We start from the raw sequence: 23,831 nt of genomic DNA on the forward strand, positions 1-23,831 counted from the left end.
CTGTTTTGATAAAAATCAAGCACAGGAAGTGAATGACTTTGCAAAACAAAAACCTGCAAGAGAGATTAAACAAAAGTTAATGACACAGTCATATTCGTGGAAGCTTGTTTCTGCCCCTGGAATAAAACAAAAAGGTTCTTTTGCCCCTCAGAAGTCAGAATTTTGGGTTATTATTTCAGGATTTCTGCTTACTAACAAAAACTTCTAAGAAGATAACTCAACTTGGGAAAATAACCTGAAGATAAGAGTTACTGAGTGAAATTTTTAAGATAGCAACCTGAAATTTTGACAACAAGCTTCTGTACACTTATTTATTTAATATGTGTTTGTTGAAGGACATATCCTGGTCAAAAAATGACTGATGATTCTTCATAATCTTATTGGAAGTCTAAGGAAATGCCATCCAGAGTCAGCGTCCGGTTAGACACTGAAACATAGATAGATGCAAACTAACGTTAGTATTATTTTTGAGTCATTCCCGTGTTTGTCTTAACTGTTTTTCAGATTGTGTTTTTGTGTGGTTAAAATTCCAAACAAAGTGAATGTGATTACATGTAGGGGTGGAGCTAAAGCAACATGATAAAACATGAAAGATATCAAACATATGTAGAACCTGCAGGCGGCCAAACTAATCACTTAATTTTTCCTTTTACAGGCTCCCAGCTGCATTTAGCAAAAGAGCAAAGCAACGACGGAGAGAAAATTCGAGGTATGAGCGATTGTCCAGCTGGTGTAGCTGAGTGTGGTCTGTCTGCTTCATCTGTCACTGGCAAACGCACACAGATTGTTGGAGGCTTTCCTGTGATACGCAGTGTGCTGTATAGTGGATCAAGAAGTGCATTATTTCCCTTAAAATGTTGTGGAGGAAACAGTAGAAGTTGAGTTTCTAAATAAGTAAATAACGAATACCCCGGTGTGTGCGCAGAGCTGTCGGAGGAGCTGCAGGATAAAGAGCGTCGCGTTCAACAGCAACTGGAACGCTGCGCAGAGGAGAGAGGGAGGAAGATGGAGGAGCAGAGGAGGAAGGAGCAGCAGCGCAAGGTGGCGGCCGTGGACAAGAGACGAAAACAGCAAGAGGCGGAAAAGGTCAGAGGTCACAACACACTAATGCGTCGTTCCATTTAACTGGGAAGCCCGATGTTAGAACGATGTCATCCCAAGATAAGCGAGTTCCAGTGGTAAAGTCAAAAAAACTGGATTTGCTTTGCTCTTTAGAAAGGTAGAATTCACTAGCTAAACAGCGTGAGGCTTGGTTTTTGTGCTTAAAATCAAAGCTTCTGCACGTTCCTGCACAGGGTCTGGTCTGTTCTCCACATTTGGCTTTTTAAGCCACTTACAAATAAAGCTTTCTACCACTGTCTTCATTGTTAGGTGGGGGCTGGTGACCTGCTCTGACTTTAAAATTCAGACTAGGAATTCAAAAAATTCTGTCTTTGAATTTCAAATGGAACGGACCATAACTGTGCTTTCAGATAACATGAGAAGAGTAGAGACCCACCAAGGCTCTGAAGCATATGTGGCTTCAGATAGGGTTTAACTAATGACAGGGTTATTGGGAAAGAAAGATGAGCTTCGCTAGCTCTCTGCTGCTTTGGGTTTCAGGTCATTTGTTTGCATTGCAGACTGTCAAGGAAAAATACAGTTAACATAAGAGGCGAGTCAATTCATGGGCGAATAGTGTGGTTGGGAGAAAAATCTGACTTTGTGCAGTCTTTAAAAAACTGCTAACACAGCTAAACTGCAAACAGTACTAGTGAGCTAAAGGGGATACGCACAGCTAATTCATTCAAACCCCTTGGGGCTGGTCTGGTACCTGGTTGCCAACTAACAACCAGGTTAGCTAAAAACTGCTGTAACGTGCTTGCTAGCATTTCATGGCTGTTTCTCAACATGCATACTTGTGAAACATACAAGTACAGCTCCAGTTAAAAGTCCACTGTGTTCCTGCTCCACCCATCAAGGATGCTTCACCTGCATGCATTTGGAACGGAAAACAAAAGTATGGCCAAACTCTTACATTTTGAATATATTAATGTTTCTGTGACACAAAATAAACCTTTAAGATGTTTTTAGTCGAGAATGTAGTTGTGGTTAACCTCAAATATGTGATTTATCAAGCTATTGTCTATTTGTACAAAAGGTCTGGCGTTTTTGGAGATGTCCACCCCGCTAGTTTAACAACCAGCCTCTTGCCTCGCCAGCTAGCAGCAGTTTTAAAAATGATCTGTGGGAGCCGGGTGCTCTCGGCAGGTAACATGAGCTCCGACTGCCTGACTCCAGGCACATCCTTTTCCCTACTCGGTAGACATTAAATGCAGGGTATGATTCACTTAGGTCTTCTCTGTGGGGTGATCTTTGGTTTATTTCAGTGTTTTATTTATGCTTAAAATATATATTTTTAATAATCTGTTTTGTAAAGAAATCTGTTATTATGCATATCATATGCACAGGCCAGTAAATGAAATTAAGGGTTAAAAATGTATTTGAGGGGAAATACTAACTGTGTCCTCCCACCTTGGAGGTTCAGACTCTCAAATGAACTTGCGAAGTATGAACTAGCAAGCAAAGCCCTCATACCTCAGTAGGAATGCTAGCTGGCTAGCTTGCCTAATTACTTCAATATGATGCTAAATTCTTTGTAGTGTCAGATAATTTTATCCATCGATAAATCTTCTAGAACAAACAAACATATATAACTAACATTTAATTTCTACAGTAATACCTATTATCATGAGGGTAGTTAGCCAGTTAGCTGTACCTTAGCCACACAGCGTGTATCTGATATTGGCAGCTTTAAGCTAGAAAAATACTCTTTTGTAAGTTTTTAAAAGGTCATTAGTATGAAATCATTAATTTAGACAGCATCGAGACAATAATGTAATCAATCATCAAGAAGGTCAGCACAATAAAACTGGATTATCATCCAGCCCAGGTCACACAGACTTTATGCTTCTCAGTGAAATAAAATCTGAGCTGTGCTCCCCTCAGACTGTCTCCTCCTTCATCTCCCCTCTTCAGAAACCTGATCACAGGATCAGAGAAAGCCTGGAAAGACAGGCTTTCTCTGTTTCCCACCACTGATCACTCTTTTCCCTTTTCTGTCTGTGAGCTCGCTGCTCTCCAACACTGAATTATTAACCGTGTCGATCCATAATCGAGTCAGTGTGTTTCCAGCTGTGTTGTCAGGCTGAACCAGAGCTTAGGAAAGTCCTGAGTAATTAATGCAGAAGCTCTAAAGACTTTCTGCCAGCAGACCAATTGTGTGCATTCAGCTGAAACATGAAAAGTTTAGCTGGCTGGTTGTCTGCAGACTTAAAGTTACTGGACATTATTGTTTTCCTGAGCAGGGCACCATCCCCAGGTTTGGGATTTTGAAATCCTCTCCTCACCTTATTGCCAGAAAAAATCAGCAACCAAAAACAAACCAGGACATGAGATATAATAAGATATAACAGAAAGCAGTCATCTGTGGTGTTATGTGTAGATGAGCGATGCATTAATATTCAGGTTCAGCTGAACTGTGATTGAAGTTCCAATATTTTGCGGCCACTGCGTGACCTGAAAGTCAAAATTAAAATTCTTACTTCTTGTATGAAGAGCTCTCTTCTGTGATTTTAGTCCGGCCACTCTGCGTTTCATGATTATCTTCTTGGGCATCTCCATTCTGCAGCACAGCTGATTTTTTACATCTTTCTCTGGAGGCCGTCTTCTGACCTCGTACGCTGAGCCCTCAGAGGCGTCTTCATTGAATTAAACTTACGCCAACATCAACTCATGTTTCAAACTGATTCGCCTGAAGTAGAGATCAGTAATGGACTGAAGATTGTTTAGTTCATTTCTTTCTAGTTCATGTCCCCTGTAATTATCACACTACATCATATTGTCACAATACTGGCCCTGTTTTTATATCCTCAGTTGGCTGTGGGTGCTTCCCTGTCCCACAGCTTATTCTACCACATTTTTAGCACATGTGGAGAAAAACACTCCTATAATACAAGAATGAACATTTCAAGTAAAATTATAGTTAGATTTTCATCAATTAACTGGGCTTGTTAGATTGTGTCTTTCCACCACCGACTCAAACCTCTCTAAACACACTGGACGTCATTCTCGCTCACTTTTTTAAAGATGTTCCACACAAGACTTTTTGAGGGCTGTAGTCAACTTTGGCTTTGCATGTTTGTCTTGTTTGTACAGAAGCATCTGATCTCATCAGGCCACACACTTTACTGGCCTGAGACCTGGTAGGTAGTGGGACCAGTGTCGCTACAAGGGAGGAATTCCAGTTCCTGTTAATCCCACTGTACAGAAATTGTCTGCACTTCAGCTGGGGGCGTTTGTAAGAATAAATACAGTGACTGGAGCTAAATGTGTCACATATACCGCATCACACTGAAAAAGACAGCTCTCTTACAGTGAGGCTGACTTAGCCTGAAATCAAGTAGTGACATGTGGAGCACTTACAGAGTTGTTTCATTAAAATCAAAAATTGGAACTATTTATTGAGCAACTGTTATTAAAAACCGGATTAAATTTTCCAAAAGAAAAATGTTTACGCTGCAAAGTTTGCATTGTTTCTACAGCTCCACAGAGCCCCACTCATCCTGGCCTCTGTGTGGAAGAGGAGAGCTCTTCTTTGTTAGAAGTTCTCAGTCGAAGCAATTTTTCTTTGTGCTGCTTAATAAAAGCTGGCAAACGGCTCAGAGGCACATTACTGCCACCTTCTAGCAGTAGTAGCACATTACAGCTTAGCAGGCGCTGGTAACAACAAGGGAAAAGTATATATTAAAAAATGATCCATAAGCCATTCAGCATTTCTGCGATCTCTTATATGACCATTCCTACTACACTGCAGACAAAGGCAGTAATTGTCTCCTTTACTGGACTATTTCTTTAGATCATAATCCTGTGAAATGACTCAGATTCACAGACGGATGTGCAGCAGATATGATGATGTAGCTGTGGTGTGGGATCCTGCTGAGCTGCTGAGACGAGCTCTTTCTGTTTTTACTTCTTCTTCAGAAGCAGTGAAACACCTCATCTCACTCTGCGTGAGTCATGAGTGGGCATCACTCTGCCTAAAACCACTGACTCATGTTATTACACTGCTGAATTAATGATCGGCTGTTTCGTATCGAGAGCATACATTTCTGGTGGTTGTTTGGAAAGCTAACCAGCACACAAAGGGTTAACAGGTGGTGCACAGAGAGGAGAGAGAAGAAGAGGAGGAGGAGGGGGATTATTATCTCTATTGATGTGGAGGCTCTCTTTGACTGCTAACAGCCTCCACCTCCTCCTCCACCTCGTGTCTTCCGCCTCATATGCATAACTTAATGATATAATGATCAGCTGGGCTCACGGGACGATGACATCACCTCCAGCGTATCGTGTGTCGTTTACTGGAACAGACAGTCGATGCTGTGACAAGCACATATTTCACCTTTGAACCGGAGAGCAAAGCTGCAGGATCGAAGTGCTTCACGTGACGAGAGAGTTAATACAGGATCCAAACTAAAACAAAGCAAAGTACTTAAAACGAAATAGCTTGTAGTCACAGTGCGGGATGCATTTTTTAAATTTATATTGATTGTACCAGGAAGGAGAGACCTCACCAGGACCCATAAACCACATTTAAAAAGGTTTTTGATCATCGTTTAGCACTGATAGATGAAAAACAATGAATCCATTATAAAAATATAACAGTAATCCTTTGCAGCTCCATAAATCCATTAGCTAACTAATCATTTGTAAAGCATTATGTAAAGCAGATAAGTTCCTCCATGTTCTGTGGTGCAGTGTGCAACTGAGCTTTGGTTCCACGAGGCTCGTGTTAGAGGCTACTGCGGGCCTTTCTGAACCAGTCAATAAATAGTTTTGTCTATGAAACAAAAATAAAAACTGCTTTCAATGGCTCCTTTATTCACAAGGAGTCACAACAGCGGGTAGCCTCGTATGTTCGATTTGGCTGAGGTTTCACGCCCTTCCTGACACAAACCCCACAGGGATTTGTCTCCTCCCAGGATCGAACCGGGGCTCTTGTGCTTTTTAGGTGAATCTATAAACCAGGAATAAAACGAGGAGAAGATACCAGTCAGAATCACCTGGAGTTTAAAATGTTTCCTATCCCAAAAGAAGTTTTAAAGTCTCTCACCTTTTAGAAGCAATAACGTTTTAATGAGTAGTCATCGGAATAGTTGTTTTTTTATCGTCTGTTGATGAATTTCAGTTATTCCAGCTCTGCATTGGAGTTTAGTGGTTTTAAAACTAGAGATAATAGAATCCTTAAAAAAGGATTTTAAATCCTTTTTTTTTTGCAGACTTATTATTTTAGTGTTTGTCTCTGCAGTTAACTCTTTATAACGCCTCAGATTTATTAATTGGCCTTGTACAAATCAAATTTAATGTGTGTGTGTACATTGAGGTTTCTCATGTGATGTCATGTGCACGCTGCTCGGGAGTTTTCCACCATGTTAGATGTGTGTGTTGTCACGGCTGACCTCCATCATTTGATCATGCCTCCCCATTTGAGTATGTCGCCGGGACCTGCTTCACTCTGTGTGGTGTGAAGCAGCACCTCCCAGAAACCAAAGCAGAGGAGGGTAATATGGTCAAACCTTCTGTTTATGAGAGGCAGCCAACAATCCCAAAAAGCTGATTCTGTTCATGTGGACGTAGCGTTTTCATAGTGGGAGCAGCTAAAGTGGATCGTTTCAGACAGAGGATAAACTGAGGGGCTGCACAAAGGCTCAGTATAACATAAAACCAGATTATTTTGAACTGAGAATCATGCAAAGCTACTCTAATAAAGCCCAAGAATAAAATATGCAGAATGGATTTAATATTAGTCTGAGGTTATTTTGGAGATAAAAACTGAACCTGGTTCATTTTTGTCTAAATACTATTACTTTGAGTAGTGTTATTAATTACTGACCGTGTCTTGTTGACAGCTCACCTGCAGCACTCGACTCTTTGTTTTATTTGTCTCATGAACGGTTTGTGTTGAATCCTTTCATCTCATCAGACAGGCTCACTTCACATTCAGCACTGCAGAGGTAAACGAGTCCATTATGACTAACTCTGCCACGTTTGCCTTGTAAATCATCTCAATCAGCTCTGCCGCTGATAAATAAAGCAAATTGCACTCTAGTAAAAGTACTCATCAGGAGTCAGTTATGAGGGGACCTGCAGGCTGCTCATCCATCCCAGCCCTCCTCTCTATCTTTGATCTTCCACTCTCTTTCCACATCTTCACTCCCTCCCTCACCTTCATCACATTCTGCTGTCTCCCTTTAAATCCTGACTCCCCCTCCCCCGCAGCCTCTCCCTCCTCCTGCAGTTATGTGCGTGACTGTGCATGCACCTTCACCCCACCCCCATAGTGCTGAGGTGGGGCATTTCCACCCATTCCATATACAGACAGTACACTGAAGCAGTGTTTCAGCTCTGTGCTGGGCAGTTACTCTGCATGGGCCACCTTAATGGTCGATGATTGGAAATCCAGTATGACCAGAAAGCTGAGCCACATAAAAAGCAGACGGCTCACTTTTTACCCTCTGCAACAAACACAGAAACAGCTCAGTGTACAAACAGGTATAATATGAATAAACAAATAAAAAATACACATAAAAATAAATGCAGGGATGATAATATTTACCTCGTAAGGCAATGAGAACATCACTAAATGGAAAATGCTTCTCTTCTGGTCTTACATTTTTACATAAATATAAATAGTTTCAAATAAAAGTCTGTTTTCTAAAGAAGGACAATCGGACAACCCAACAAATTTGCAAACATTTAACATTTATTTATTTTTAACAAATAAACAGTTTAAATATGAAAAACAGCAAATATCAAAATAAAACAAAGGGGCCTTTACAAATATACCTGAACCTGAAATATTCTTTAATCTTAAAAGGCTTCAATTTACTGCTTTAATATATCTGAATATAATAACAGCTCATTTTAGATTCACAAATGTGTCTGATTTCTTTAAGGTGCCTGGCGCCTTTATTTGGCATCCTATGACATGTTTATATTCATCAAATATGAATGTCAAAATAGAAATAAGTGTCCGTCACTTAATGACATTAGGAAACCCGACAAAGTCATGAATCTAAAAATGAACCCTAATTAAGTGTTTCTAATACACCAGTGAGGACTTTAATTTTGGTTCCATGAATTTATTCCCTGGATTTTACTTTTCAGGTAATTGACTCCTTATTTTGCCCCTTAAAACATTTAGATTTATATAAATGTGTTTTATATATATTTGAATTCTGCCTTTCTGAGGTCTCACGTGTGCTTCGACGTGGGATCTATGCTTTTCTGACTTATTTCCTGGTGTTGTGTTATTGAGGTTTGTAGGGCTGTTTGTAATGCAGAGCTTTAGTTGTTCTGGTTTTTGTTTAGTTTTATATTGAGTTTTTGCGCCAGGCAACTATTTTGTTATTTCTTTTTGTGGCCGTAGTTTTGTGTCTCTAGTGTTAGCGGTCTTTTGTTTATTTCCTGTTTTACTTTGAAGGTTGGCTTTCTTGGATGTCTTCCATTGGTATTACTTCCTCCTTCATTATTGTCCGTTCGCCCTGATTACCTTTACCTGTGCGTATTAACTGCACCTGCTTGTCTGCACATAAAGCCCTTTGCCCAGCTCTGTCTTGTGCTCTTTGACTTTTCTAGTGAACCTGTCAGCTTAAATAAACGCTGCACTTTGCTCGACCTCTGAACTGACCTTCAACGCTCTTATATTGAACATCTCAAAATAATTGTCAATATATCTCTTTTTCAAATGACAGAGCCAACAAACTTTGTCTTTTTTTGTGGCTGCGATGCCGGCTAACAAAGAGCGAGAAGTGCCGATAAAATAAGAACCAGCCTCGAGCTGTTGTCGAGTGAGGTGAACTTTGGAAATGTCAACATGTCACGTTTGCATGCAGCGCAGAGTAGTTTGGATTTGTCCCGTGCATCTCAGATCTGGGCGTTGCAGATGCTGACGGGGTGTTTTTATTTTAACTGTGTGGTTTATTTAAAAAATCTGCTGTTGGTGCGTTTTTATAATGCAAGAATCTAAATTTTATGAAGTCTTTTCTTGGCTGAACGTCCACCTGAATGGTTGGATTTTTGAGGCGTCACTTGAGGCCACAAGGTGTTTTAGGGAGAAATATTTTCACATTCGCATTTGTATGTATTTTGCATGTGAAATACTCTGCATGTGCATACAGTGCATCTACAGCTGTAAGCACAATAGGGCAATCAGACATTCACTAAGTAATAATGATGCTCTGGAACAAAGGAGCGAGGTCCTCTATAGTAACAACAGCAGAGGGCAGGAGGTTTGCATCCAGGGTCTTTGTCTGTTTTCCCAGTAGCTCTTGCTCAAGGATAATGTTGCAAAACAGAATTAGGTTGCATGTAACAATTTATAGTATTTTATTTTTGATGTGTCAATGTGTGATAAGTTAAAATTGTGCTGAATGGGCTCTCACTCTGTGATCTGGAGCAAAATCCTTCCCACAGATAATAGAACAAGGACCTCACCGTGACTCCAGCATGAAGACATTAAGAATGTCAATCATTAGGAATAACAGCTGTCTCGCCATAACATTCCTTTAATATTCAACAGAAATGTCTCTGAGTTCATACAGGCCCAAATCCATGAAAGATTTTTATTGTTTTCCTCAAACTGTGAGCATGATGTAAGATTAATAATTGTACCCAGTCATGGTTTACTAATCTGTGTCTGCCAGTCACTCCCCAATGCCGAGTGTGTGTTTTTATTTTCTAGGAATGGTTATTGTCACACTGCAGCATGCATGCAGTCCAGAGGCAAAGGTAGAGGAAGGCAAAAGGATAAAAGAAATGCAACCAGTATCAATCTCCGATCCACCCACCATCTGTGTGTGTGTGCAGGCATGGTCCCCTGTGTAAACGTGTGTTCATGCATGTGTATGCATGTGGTGGGGGGTGGTGACGGGCTGCATTTTGCTTCCTCCCGTCTGACTAAAGTGCTTCAGAAACAGACTCAGTCATTAGAGAGGGAGTGGGTGATCGACATAGAGAGAGAGAGGGAGAGAGGAAGAGAGAGAAGGAGGAGTGAATTGAACTGCGAGGTGGGGGAGAGGGAGAGAGGGAGCGGCAGACGGAGGAGAGAGAGCGAACAGAGCTGCTGTATCACTGAGTGGCAGACGGGCGAGCGAGGGCTGGTGACCACCAGCAGACAGCAAACAGACGAGCGCGAAGAGGGGCGAGGCCGCTGCCGCTGCTGCTGCATGCGGTAACCATGGCGCAGCCATCTCCGAGTGCATCGCCCGGCATCCGTCGCCGTAGCGATGGCTCGGTAAGAGAATCTCTCTTCTTCCCTGTTTCTGAACGTAACGAGCAGGAGAGGCTGGAGGCCATGGTACGCCGAAGAGCCGGGGGCCCTGAAAGACGAGGAGGAGGAGGTGGAGGTGGAGGAGAAGCCCGGGAGCACCTGGATAACAGGCCTAAACGGTGGACATGGGGAGGACCGCCTGATGGAGTGGAGGGTGAGTACCAACAGAAATGATGATGATGTCATTGGAGGGTGGGTTTGATTTCTAGAACTCGGGGGGGTTGGTAGTGATGGAGAAGTGGAGAGATGTTTCAGGAGGAGGAGGTCTGGAGGTCAGGAGGAGACGGGGGGGTAGCTGTGGGAATAAAGGGTGGAGACGTAAAAGCAGAGGACAAAGAGCAGGTGAAGTGAGGATATAGAGAGGGAGAAAACACAGCGGGGCAGTGGAGGAAAAGGGTGGGGAGGCTGCAATGCAGGAACGCTTTGTCTCCAGACCCCTTCAGGCTTTAGAGAGACTCGGAGTGAGTTCATAAAGCTTCAGCCTGATCAGACGGGGTCAAGCTGTGCCTGTAAACTGCTGTTTAAATGTGCTACAGGTGCCGGTTTATTTTTATGTTTGTGTGTTTTATTTCCGAGCTGGGATGCAGGACTAATTCTCAGAAGACCTTGAACGCAACAAGGCCACACACATAAACAAAGTGCGACACAGGGCTGTTCACTGAGCCAACTTCCATCACTCGTATTTTATCTCTTTTCTTCACCGTCACTCTTTTCTGAGATGTTTTCTGTCTTCTTGTCGGCCCGAGCCTGGCTCTATGCTGTGGTGCATTCATAACGCCATCAATTATTCACAGTACCCACCAGCTGAGCCGGGATCGGGTCCACCAGGCAGCTCCTCTGGCTCCGGCCCGGCTGACTGGGGAAGAGGCGCTGCTCTGGGATCTGTGGGGCCCGGCAGAACGCTCACTGCAGCAGAAACGGCACCAGCTCATCTTACAGCTCGATTAAAGGACAGACACTCACCCAAAGACGCAAAGTGTGTGTTTTTGTGTGTGTGTTTGTGTGCTGCGTATTTTCCTCTGGTCCCGAGCTCCAAAATGAGCTGCTACTTTATTCGAACAAGGTGTTCAGGCCGTGATAGCAGCTGCTGCAGATATTTACCCAACCGGGATCACAGCAGATACACAACCCTGTGAAAAAAAATATTAGGATTTCTTTTATGTGTGTCCATTTTCAAAGGATTATTTCTCCTCTTGTTGCCAAGACTTGGGGGAATAATTTAAAAATAAGCACTGAGATTACGGTTATTGATCCGAACTGGCACCGGGTGATGTTAATACAGGAGCATTCAAAGGGACCCAGCAGTATATCTGTGTATGCGTTTTTGGACAATGGCACTTTCCTTTTTAATGTTGCGTCTGTACACCACCACAGTGGAGTTTAAATCACACAGCCGACATGTGATTGAAATGCAGGCGTTCATCTTTAATCCCACGGGGCCTTGTGGAGCTCTGATCAGTTGTGCAGCATTTGCCTGAGGAGAGTCTAACCCTGTACGCTTCACAACTCGTCCCGCTGCTTCTATCAGCAGTCACATCATCAATAAATACTAGTGACCCACTTCCACTGGCAGCCACACATACACATGTCAAAACATTACCTGCACCATGTTTGACAGGTGATGTGTTATGCTTCAGATGATGAGCTGCTTGCCTCTTCCAGTCGTCCTGGTCCTGGTTAATCTTCATTTCAAAGACTTTCTTTCAGAACTCTTTTAGATGTTTTCTTCTTGTTTTCAAATGGTTTGCATCTTTTTATAAACTCTCTTTTACATAATGTAACCTATGTTCTCTTAGAATGTTCTTGATTGGTTAGATGTTGTTGTTAGATGTTTTCTTAAGCAAGTAATGAACTCTGTAATCGTCCACTTTAGTTGTCTTCAGGCCTTTTGATGTCCCTGAGCTCACCAGTGTCTTCCTTGTTTTTGAGAATGAACCAGATTATTGATTTGGCCACTATGAAAGGTTTTTTTGTCTTTTATACACCGATCAGTCTTAATAGTCATGACCACGGTCATATGAAGGGAATCACTCTGATTGTTTCTTCATCATGACACCTGTTAGTGCCATAGTGAAGATTATCTGTTCATCGTAGCACTGCTAACACTGCTAACAGCGCATCAAGTGGTCCAAGAAGGGAACAGTGATGAACCAGCGACAGGGTCACATGAAGAACAAAGGCCGGCTCTGCTCCGATCCAACAGATCAGCTGTTATAGCTGAAATTGCAAAAAAGGTCATTCCTGGTAGAAAGGTGTCAGAGTACACAACACATTGTATCTGTTTGCTGTTTCTGTAGCAAACAGCTGGACACAATATTATACAAGTCATAATGTTGTGCCTGATCGGAGAGAGTTTATTTTGGCCTGTCAGCCTAATGACACTCCTTCACTTGCACTGACGTGTCTTTGGATGTCACAGTGACAGTTTCAGTGAACAGCTACCGGCACACTCCACTTCTTTTATCTGCTGAATTTGTCATAAAATAATGAGGAACCAGGCCTCAGCCGGCCAGCTGGTTGTCAGTCAGTTAAGTTACTGAAAATGGGAGACTGTGTGAATCCAATACTCTAATAACACATGTTCACTGTTTGATTTCAAATCCTCTGTGGTGGTGTAAAGAATCAAAACTACAATAATGTCCAGTGTCATTGTTCAGAACCTGTAGATCTGCCTACATGCTGAACATGGTAGTTTAAACAGTTCTCTTACAGCAGATGTTGCTTGAACCTCCACATGATGAGAACAGGATCTTAGATCTTCCCTGAGAGGGCAGTGACACTTCTTTTGCACATATTCGCGTCACAGTTTTGTGTTTCACTCTCCCTCTTGTTGGCTCGTTTGCCTTTACAATGTTTTTGAACAGATTTTGATGCCTCTTTCACTTTAACCCAGCGTGTGTGTGTGCACCGAGCTTGGTTGTTGTTTTCTGTTTGTATGCCTGTCATGTGTCCCTGAAACAGGTGTGTGTGTGTGTGTGTGTGTGTGTGTGAGTATGTAATGCTTTGCTTTCTCCGCTCTGCTTCACCTGCTGCCCAGGTAACCCTAAGACCCCACCCTGCCATGCCATTGGCTCCGCTCAGCCCAATGAGCTTCCTGCTGCTTCCAGTGCCAGCCAGTCCCGTAACGGTACAGACCACATGACTATGTGTGCCACACCCACCCACCGCCACCTGCAGTCGATCCTCTGTTTGCATGTTCGTAGCTGTAGCGTCATCCTGAAGTGTGTGATAGTCGTGTGTATTATATTTCAATCCTTTTAAAAATGTTTGCACTGATTTTTGTCACGACTGTTCTTAGAGGACCTAATAAAACGCGCTCCACCAGCGATAAATTGGAATATAAATCTGAATATTTGTAAACAAAGTTGCAGCAAAAAAGTTTGCACAGGTTTCCTCTGCAGTAAATGTAGCAGCATGTGCAGTATGTTGGCACACCTCAGTGGACGTGAGTTTTGTCAGCCATCATGTGTTTTTTGGTTTTTTTAGCTAGAGTGGCCGTGCTTATATGAGAGGGTGGAGTACTACGCTATCAGCTAACAATAGCTGGCTTTGTTACCAGCCTGCATTCATACAGACACAGATAGCTAATAATGAGTTATTAGACTTTCATTCACCAAAACTGGAGCACAGACAATGTGTTAGTACAATTAACTGCACAGTAATCAATATTATTGGTCCACATGAGTTACTCCAGTTAACTGAGGTGAAGCCTGGCAGACAGCTGCAGCTGCATTCGCCTTCCTCGCCATCCAACTTTCAGTCAAAGCAGCACAAGCCTAACTTTGTCCTTAAAACAATTCTAATAAGTAAATTGTAAAAATATCTGTTGCTGTTATGAAGTAGGAAACTATCCAGAGGCAGCGTTTTTTAAGCAGGCTGTAAACACATTTATTTTCTGAGTAAAAGTTGTAAATGTTAACATTGGAGTCTGTTGGGACTGACTCCATAGAGAGTCACTCCAAAGGGAGTCATATTTCAGTGCCACATGTGGCACAGAAAAGGAGAATCTATGCAGAAGCATAAAGAAAAGCTGAAAGAAACAAGTCAATATATTCAATTTAAAAAAGGTGATAACGAAAGAAGCTTTTTATTAAAGCTCAACATGCATAGAGTTTAGGTGTGTAATGTATGGTTATATTTACTACATGTACAGGTAACTACATTATCATTTATTATCTGGCCATACAACAGCCTCCACTGCTGAATCTGCTCATCAAAGGACAACATTGTGCTTTAACTTTTCAAAGGTTTTTACAGACATTTTAAAGCTAAAAATGTTCCCAAAAACTTAATGTGTGAAATCTTTACTCAAAAAACAAAAATCTCTGTAGAGCTCTAAATGTTTTTTAACGTTTACAGGAGCTTTGACCTTCACACAGTGGTGACAGCGCTGATCAGAAAGAGTTAAAACCAATCAAATGCGTGACCTCCGACCCACTCAGTGTGTGTTATTTGTGTCAGCTGCCGGTGTTCTCCACCCATCTTCATCAACAGTGCCGTCATATCTCCTCTTACTGTCTAATGAGCATCTGGTTTGAAAGCCCCACCACACATAAGTGCGTATGCAACACACATGCTCTCCCACCCCCACAACAAAGGGCTGCTCCACTTCCTGTCTTCCTGGCCCAAGGCCTTGTTTAGCGATGCATACGTATTTTTCTCAGCAGGGAATTTTGTCTATGAAACACCCTGTTACTACACACACACACACACACACACACACACACACACACACACACACACACACACACACACACACACACACACACACACCATAAATCATAGCAGACTTCACCCTCCAGCTATCTGTGAAACTTATTAGACCTCACACGCTCTCACACACAGACGCCATGCGATCATTACTGTCCCATATCACCGACTCAAATAACCTCCATGGTGTTTTGCACTCGGCCTGACCTGCTGGTGCACTTCCTGTGTTGTTTGGTAGTAATTTCAGGAGAAACAGAGTAAACGAATCAGAGTTTAAAACTGCAGTCAGGACACTGTTTCAATCAAAGAAGTACAGGAGAAATATTTGTCACTTAAAAAGATTCGGCAGTTGATATTACAAGTTACAGACCTCGATGTAAACCATCGGTCTGCTTCACAGAAAGGATGACTTTGAATCGGGCCACAGTTTTATACCCCAACAATAACACATTATTATTACGACTATCTTCTTTAAGAACCAACAGACCGTTTTGTTGTGTCCCTTCGAGTCTCCTCTTCGTTCAAGTCCCTCTTATCTGCTCCTTTCCTGGAAGGACAGAGACAGAAACACCTGCCTTGATTATTAATATTATCCTGATACTGATTCTATTTATTATCTACATTCGGGACACTTCCTTTGGCCCAGAAAATATCCTCCTGACTGTTATCTGCTGTGATGTGTAAGCATGCAGTAAAGACCCTCCGCGCTTCTACGTCAATTCAATATTTCAATTCAGTCGTAACGCTGAATGACGCTTCGACCCTCAAAAACACAGAGTGCCGACTCGGAGTGCACAGAGTGCAATGTGTACATAAAAATCCTAAAAATCAGCTTTATTTAATCATTTTAAATCGTAACAACACTAAGCTGGAAAAAGACACAAATATAAACGATAACTGTGGCTCATTGCTTTCTGTTTATCAATAAATATTTTCTCTGAATTCATCAGATCAAAGTAAATGTATTTAAGTTAATTACATTAATTGAAACATTTGTAGCATTTAGTTAAAACAATTACAAGATATTTTAGGGTATAATTAACTAGAAGAAACAGTAAAACAAGATAATTGGTTAAACTAATGAGGCAACAAAGACTAAACTTAACAAATATTTTAGGAATATGAAAAAAATAAAACAAAAACTGTGACATGACGTCTGAGTGACTGTGAGGTAAAACATGTTTTTAAATCGTTTTTTGAAGATTATGAATGAACTTACTGACAGTAAATATTTTATTATTTTTGTTACTTACTTATAGTAGCTCGCTAAAATAAATGTTTTATGTTAAACAGGTTAACAACACACTCTCCTAAAGATAAAAGTGAATAAAAAAATCATGCAAACTTGGATTATTTGGAAAGAAAATAATCCTTTACTCCTAAAATCTAATCGCTATCCCAGAAAATCCCAGAGAGCAGATCAAGTCTTTGGTCACAAACGGAGTTTTTAAGTCCTGCTTTTGTCCGGTCGCGTCTCTCGTCTCTGAAACGTTCACCTCACAGCTTTATGGCTCTGCAGTCGCTGCTTCGCTATCATCATCCTCCATTTCATGATGAAGCACTTCCTCGTGTGTGTGTGCGTCTCTGCTGCTGTTTCGTTTCTGTCTTACATCACCAAGGTTAATTCATTCAGCGCCCTGCACGGCTCATCGATCAGTGGGTTTATTTTCTGCGTGAGCCGGCAGATTTGTGTTTGTCGTGTGAGGGGTGTTTGTGCTGGGATCGGACGTTCACTGGACAGTTTTACACCGAGCAGCAGCTGTTTAAGTCGCTGTGGTGTGTGCGTCCGTTTAAATGATTCGCTTTTTTGTTTTTGTGTTACTTCAGCGGTTGACTTCCTGTCTCCACCATCTGATCAGCCAATCAACAAACAGCTCTCCAACTCTTCAGCTGCTCTTCACTCACCGGACAGAGGTGAGACTTTATGAACCTTAAACTAAAAATCACCCGAGTACCAAACTGGAGAGCAGGATTCAGGCTTAACTCTTTGTTTCCAGTGTTTCAGATCAAAACAAATACATGTAAAAGTAAAAGTGTGAAGAAGTCGCCCAGATAAGAGTTCTTTCAGCTCTGTGCCTGTAGACCAAACAGACAGTACTCCTGCTTTATAGGTAACAGCACTCTGCAGCATGGATCTAATAAACTTGGGTAGAACATCAAGGTTGATGCATGTAGGCAGTTATTCCTCTGCTGTTTGTCTCCCTGTGCTCCTCCTCAGCAGCTGCAGGACACATCCTGTACAAACAAGCATCTGCTCCCTCACCTGAATCATCTTCTTAGATCAGTCTTTGCTTTCTTAGTCGTTACCTCCATCTCGTCTCTCTGAGCTTGTTCAGGTTTTTTCACAGGTGCCAGTGTTGAGTTGATCACCTGCACGGCTGGTTTTCACACAGGGGGCGGCAGCAGAATTATTTCTAGCACCATATTGTCTCAAATATTTGGATGTTAGCAAATAGCCAACTTGATTCATGCTCAATCATCCAAGTAAAGAAAACCCTTAAAGTTGGTTCTGTTCAGTCTTCAATCTGTGGTGAGTGATCAAATGTTTCTGAAAACACTACGTCCACGTGAGCAGACTTAACTTCCTGAGACATTTAGGTTGTTGATTGGCAAATGATGAAAGAGTTAAGTAGGCAGATACAAGCCGTTGTTCCTGGCTCACCCCACACGGCTGGAGTCTGTGTTTTATTGGGTGAAGGAGAAGGTTTAGACCCCTCTAACCATGCAACATGCAGCTGGATGCATAAATCCTGTGAGATCTGGGAAAACGATGACAAAATGAAAGTCGCCTCAGAAACAAATCTCAGCGACTCTGCAGCACCTTGAGTTTGATGTTGGAAAAGACATGATGTACTCTTTAACCCTCCAGCTCCTTTATCCATACATGTTAGGATCCTGCAGGTAACTGTAGGCGTCCTCCATCACCCCTCGCCTAAATATGAACACATCTCAGGCGCATGATTTCCACCTCGAGACAATATCCCAGCTGCATTTTCCCGACATTGTCTGAAAGTCATGAAGAAAAACATTAATTTACATCAATCATCATGTGTTAAAAAGACCAGCTTTTTACTTGTTAAAAATATTTTACTTGTGTTTTTAAGGGACAAAAAGTTAATGCTGTTTTTTCTATCTGGAAGCGCAGTGAGCCTCTCCGGGTTAGAGTCAGCAGAAAAAGCAGAAACGGTTTCTCATTTGTTTGCACAACGTGTCTTCCTAACCGAGCGTCTCATTCTCCTCCATCTGTGTCTCTGTCTGTATGTTGTAAACGTGTTTCACGTGTTATTTCTGTGTGTCCGTCTTTGACCCGTCAGTGTCTTTTGTGTCCCATCGAACAGCTTCATCCAACAACCACAAACTAACCAGGAGTTCCTCCAACCGCAGAAGCATCGCTGGGTTCCCCGAAGAAACATCCAGAGCCAAAACACCCACGGTCAGACACACACACACACACACACTAACATATAACACCACATAGCTCTTTGTAAGCGAGGTGTTTGGAGCTAAAAGGGCACATTAGCAACTGTTGTGCTGTGTGGTAATCTTATAGATCTGGACTCATGAACCTTCACTCTCCCAGAGCTGTGGACTCTGTGTGATGTGTTGCTGGGTGAATCACTTGCCGTTGCTTTTGTAAGTCTCTGGTTTCTTTGTAAGAGGTTAATAACTGCAGGACTGTGTATTTGTCCTGCAGTCTGAGTGTCAGCACTGTAGCCAGGTAACAGGCATTACCTGTATGAAACGTGGTGTTTGGACTCTGGTTGTGTTAACATTTTGACCATGTTGTGTTTTTCTTAGAGCCAGAAGTCATATTTGAACAATAGGGTGGAATGATTATGGCGCGATGCAGGGACACAGAAATCTTGTGCTAAATAACAGACCAATAAAACACTATTTTATTTTTTCTTGGGTTATAAAAGATTTGAATATGTTTACAGGTGGGGTTTTGTGTTTTTGTGCATCTGAACTTTTCTTTAGTTTTGTTCTGTTTTGTCATTTAGCCTAATGTCTGCACCTCTGTTTGAATTTGTTGTTGTCACACTTTTTCTGCAGCAGTGTGTGAACTCTGTTTGTAAAGTACTACATATTTAAAGCTGTTCTTTTTATCTTTAGGGTTAGAGTTATAATTAGAGTTGACACTGCTGATGTCTTAAGCCTCTCAGGGTAAAACTGCTAAAAAAGGAAGTGCATACACATGGAGCTAAGCTGAAGATTAGTATACAGCTGGGAGCTTCTGCACTTGTGTTGTCATGTGTGTCAGACAGTGCGGCCAAGCCCCAAACTTTAAACCTTAACATGAGGTACAGAAAAATCCCCCCATGCAGTTATACCAAACTCTAAATGTCTTTATTTCTGCTGTAAATTTGTGAATTCTGAGTGTGTGGGGACTCTGTCAGAGCCAGCCTCAAGCAAACATTAGATGAGCTGATAGTTTTTCATTCCACCTCATTATTTCAGCCTCAGACGGGGTTCCTGCTCGGTACTGACTAGTTTCAGGATGTAGCTGCAGGATTAAAGATGTGCAAGTTACTAAACTGGGCCGCACCGGTCAAAAAGCCAGTAAAGCTTTCAGTAATGAATTCATTTGTATGCTAACAAACATCTATGCAGTCAGAACTGTTTAGTAACTGTTTGAGATTCATGAAGTTTTATTCCAGCTAACGAGCATGTAAGATGATCCTCTGTCGTTCTGCACTGATGCTTCGGACAGGAAGGAAGGACTCAGTTTTAATGAGGCAGGAAAACGACTGCTCACGTCGTTCACAAACTGATGTTGTAGTCGTTACTGATGTGAGTAAGCTGCATCCAGCATGATGAAGCTTCATCCTGACTCATCCTCACTGATGGGTCTCCAGTTACACGGCTATAACAAGAGCTTCACGAAGTCCTGATGTTCTGATTATCATGTGTTTATACAGCCAGTAATATTTGTGAAATCTGACTTTTAGGGGGAGTCAGCAAACACACCAAGCCGCAGTTCTTCCTTCAGGGCCAACAGCAAGGGCCCTGCCACACCGAAACGGTACACACACACACACACACACACACACACACACACACACGCACTGTGTGTTTACATACGCTCAGCCTAAACCTAACCACGGGATGGGCATTTTGTCCCAAATATAGTCACGTGCCAGTTTTCTGTCCTCTCATGTCTGAACATGAACACGCACACTTCACCTGAAGCACAGGCGACTTGATGTGACTCTGTTGGTTGCTTCAGGGTGAGGTCCAGCAGAAGTCGCGCCCAGTCTCCCTGCTCCCCTGGTCAGTACCCGCCCTCCCCTCTCCGGCAGAGAGCCACCACCCCCGGCACCGACGAGGTCAAAGGTCACAGCACCCTGGAGAGGAAATCCACCAAATCTGAGACATCGGAGAAGAAGATCCCCAAATCCACCAGCAGAGAACTCAATGCAGGTGAAGACATACGTGCAGCAGTAACTTTACACATGCCGCCTTAACTAAGCTATCAGTTTTTTATTGATGTCGATTGAATTCAGGGGACGGTGATAGTGGTCAAAATACCACCTGGTGAAGGAGAAATCTCCTTTGGTCATATTCAGCATAATTCAGGCGAATGATAAACTCTAAATGTCGAAGAAAAAAGCAAAACAAGAAGGTTTAATTCAACATGTCAAACAGAACCTCGCCACAGAATCTGCAGAGTGCACATCGAGTGAAAACACAACCGAAGATGCTCCTGGCTTTCCTTTCTGTATCTGTACATGTATCAGCAGGTCTTACCTGCAGAGCTTTGGTGAGATGGTCCCCTTAGCTGAGCATTTATGAAGCTGTAATGTTGTTTAAAGGCTTTTTGAAATCTTTTAAACTGTTTTTTTATGTTTTTTGTGTCTCTCCATCCTCCCCAACAGAGTCTCCGGGCACGCCCACAGGAAGGAGCGTGGGTGGGACCACAGACGCCGAGGAGGCATCCAGACTGCTGGCAGAGAGACGCCGTCTGGCCCGAATACAGAAGGAGCAGGAGGAGAGACAGCGGCAGGAGGAGGAGAGGTGAGTGCTCCTCGTACACAGCTGTTCACTGGACCCAGATGTTTCTGGTTTGTTCTGTTTCTATCTGAACATGTGAAACGTTAGACTTATGATTCTTGTTTTTTCTTACAATCGCTGAACATTTAATGGACATTAGATTGAGTTTCACTCATAGTTCCATCGTAGCAGTCAATACTGTCCAAAATACAGCATTTTGCTCCAGTTCTGATGAGGAAAATTAAACACAAAATAGTTTGTTAAATGCAAAGTTTACAGGGATTGTTGTAGATGGAACAAAATGGAGAATATCCAAAAGCCTCAATTTATAAACAGGAGATTTATGGTGTTTTTTGTCCTGTTTATAGGGACTAGTTATGTACTTATACTGCACTTTTGTAGCTGGAGTTATTCAGAGCTAAGACTGAGTAGAAAAAGTCATTGATTTGATTACTTTGACTGTTTGCTGTGTATACTGAATCAACAATATTAACAATGCATTAAAAATAGAAATTGTCAGAGATGATTATCTTTGTCTCGTCTGTGGCGCCCTGTGAAGTTCAGACTTTGTGGTTTTCTGCAGGCTGAGGGCCGAGGAGGAGCAAAGGAGGCAGCAGGAGGCCAGAGAGCGGCAGGAGAGGGCGGCACAGCAGGCCGAGGAGGAGAGGGTGAGGCGGGAGGAGGAGAAGGTGAGACGGGAGGAGGAGGAGAGACGGCAGAAGGAGCAGAGATGGAAGGACATGCAGGATCAGCTGGACAGAGAGGTCCGTGTGAATGAAACGACCTATGATGTGTTTTATTGTTACGAAGGTGATGCTGCTCAGTGTTTGCATAGTTTCAGCTCAAATGAATAATTGTTAACAATGTTCACGGATCACTTTGGCCCATGCATTTGTGTTTTTATTGATGTACTTACATTAAAGTGTCCCATGTTGCTATCCTTACCCTGCTCTGAATACATTTACGTTAGGACTCAGTTTACTATAAAAGAAGGATTTATGTCTCTGAGTGTGTTTAGGTTTCTTTAGTTATGGGTGTCATGTGTCTTGATTTAATATTATAAATGAATGCTAACATGTAGGTGAAAGCTTCATGCCATACGGACACAGAAGCAGAAAAAAATGTCAGAAGAAATATGGAAATAACAAAAATCTATTAAAAATAAATAAATACAACTAGAAACCGGATTAAATAAGACAAAAAAATTAGAAGATTAAATAAATAAAAAATTAAAAAGGTGCATAAATAAAAAAGTAAATAATTAAACAAATAAAATAAATTTAAAAAATGTGAATCATTTTTTTTTCTATTATTACTGCAGTTTATTTAATGCCATAATAATTTCATTATAAAATGCTTCTTTCTGTTATGTTTGTTTATAGTCCCTCTTCCAGATGGTAAAGTACAGAAGTCTGTTTCTGCCACTGAAAGAGCTTTTTTATTATATCAATAAGTCAAAATTGGAGTTTATTATCTCCAAATTTCAACTTTCAAACTCCAACTACTGAGAAAAAAACTTAATCAAGTAAAGCTTTGGAGACAAAAGCCCCAATCTCTGATTTATGAATGCCAGCTGAATGAAAACTATTACAACTGTATTAAAAGAAGAAGTTGGTGAATTATGCAAAGAGCAGACACACAAGCTGTAGTACCATATCTTTATTCTCTACCTCTAACCTGTTCGGTTGCAGGTGCAGTGGTTAAACCCTGATTTATTGTTACAGTAATTATGAAGAGTGATTAATGATGATATCAGTGCAGATCGACAGCTTGTAGGTAAGACCGGCCATGGCAGTGTTAGAGAAGCAAAGGGGGCGGGTCTCCGGTTCGACTCTTGTATGTTTTCAGGTAACTCATGTTTACACACTGTAAACTGAAGAATAGCGAGAATGTGATTGGCTGCGTGTTTTTCAGAGGGAGGAGGCCTTCCTGCGAGCTCAGAGGGAGGCTGAGAGGAAGAGGCAGGCGAGAGAGCTGCTGCACATCCAGGAGGAGCAGGAGAGACAGCAGAGGAAGAAGGTACCGAACATCTCCACAGACTAATCACAGACTAGAGCTCAGAAAATTCACCTTTTAAGATGTTTTCTCACCTGGGATCCAGACAGTTTCAGGAGACTCAGATATGACGTAGTTGGCTTCAGACAGTTTTTTATTCTTATGATATGTTTAAATTTGGTTGCTGTTCCCCTGATGTGCTGCCCCCTGTTTTCCCTGTGCTACCAGGCAGGCTTTGAGGCTTAGCGGGATAACTGAAGGTTTAACCCTGGGGTTTTCAGGGATGTGACAATGATTCACTTTTAAAGCTGCGTATACAATGGCAAGAGATCCACTCGTCACACATAACTTTGAAGCTGCTGGTTGCTTGCAGACATTGGTACACTCACACTCGCTCTGGTCTCTTCAGTCACTCACCTGAACGTTATCGCAGTTCTGCTCACTTCACCTCACCAGCAGTTATTTCGCCCCGAGTCATTTGAAGTTTCTGTATATTGTTCAGTTTCACTGGGGTACATCACTTCACTTCGTCGCAGAGAAACAACAAAAACTGTCTTCTGTTAATTTACTGTAACCTGTCAGGCCCTGAAACGACCTTCATGTGACTGCTTACAGACGTCAGATTAAATGAAGCCATACAAGGAAAATTATCCTGGATGTGCTGAACGGAGCTCCGGCTCTTTGTTTATTCTTGGATTTCTATTTGTTCCCTTTTTGCACCGTTTTCAGACACTTTTACGAGCAGATGGATTATCATGACACAACA

The 23,831-nt window shown here is 42.0% G+C and overlaps 1 protein-coding gene across 5 annotated transcripts in view; it reads left to right on the forward strand.

Annotated features, from left to right (window-relative positions):
• map7d2b (MAP7 domain containing 2b) overlaps nucleotides 1–23,831 on the forward strand; it is a 32,369-nt gene that overhangs the window by 1,957 nt on the left and 6,581 nt on the right. For 2 of the 5 annotated variants that reach the window (XM_085468950.1, XM_085468951.1), the window contains 11 exons: nucleotides 656–709; nucleotides 926–1,086; nucleotides 10,379–10,523; nucleotides 13,407–13,496; nucleotides 16,907–16,993; nucleotides 18,394–18,512; nucleotides 20,029–20,102; nucleotides 20,307–20,500; nucleotides 20,956–21,094; nucleotides 21,654–21,834; nucleotides 22,985–23,089. In XM_085468950.1, coding sequence (XP_085325076.1) covers nucleotides 656–709; nucleotides 926–1,086; nucleotides 10,379–10,523; nucleotides 13,407–13,496; nucleotides 16,907–16,993; nucleotides 18,394–18,512; nucleotides 20,029–20,102; nucleotides 20,307–20,500; nucleotides 20,956–21,094; nucleotides 21,654–21,834; nucleotides 22,985–23,089 — 1,349 coding nt within the window. Of the gene's footprint in view, nucleotides 1–655; nucleotides 710–925; nucleotides 1,087–9,832; nucleotides 10,271–10,378; nucleotides 10,524–13,406; nucleotides 13,497–16,906; nucleotides 16,994–18,393; nucleotides 18,513–20,028; nucleotides 20,103–20,306; nucleotides 20,501–20,955; nucleotides 21,095–21,653; nucleotides 21,835–22,984; nucleotides 23,090–23,831 lie in introns of those variants that run through there. The other 3 variants (XM_085468952.1, XM_085468953.1, XM_085468954.1) reach the window with 3 other exon arrangements.

This window comes from Copadichromis virginalis, linkage group LG9, assembly GCF_057382275.1.
Source record: "Copadichromis virginalis isolate Kocher_CV1m ecotype Utaka linkage group LG9, C_Virginalis_male_GT1.1, whole genome shotgun sequence".
Classification (NCBI taxonomy): Eukaryota; Metazoa; Chordata; class Actinopteri; order Cichliformes; family Cichlidae; genus Copadichromis; species Copadichromis virginalis.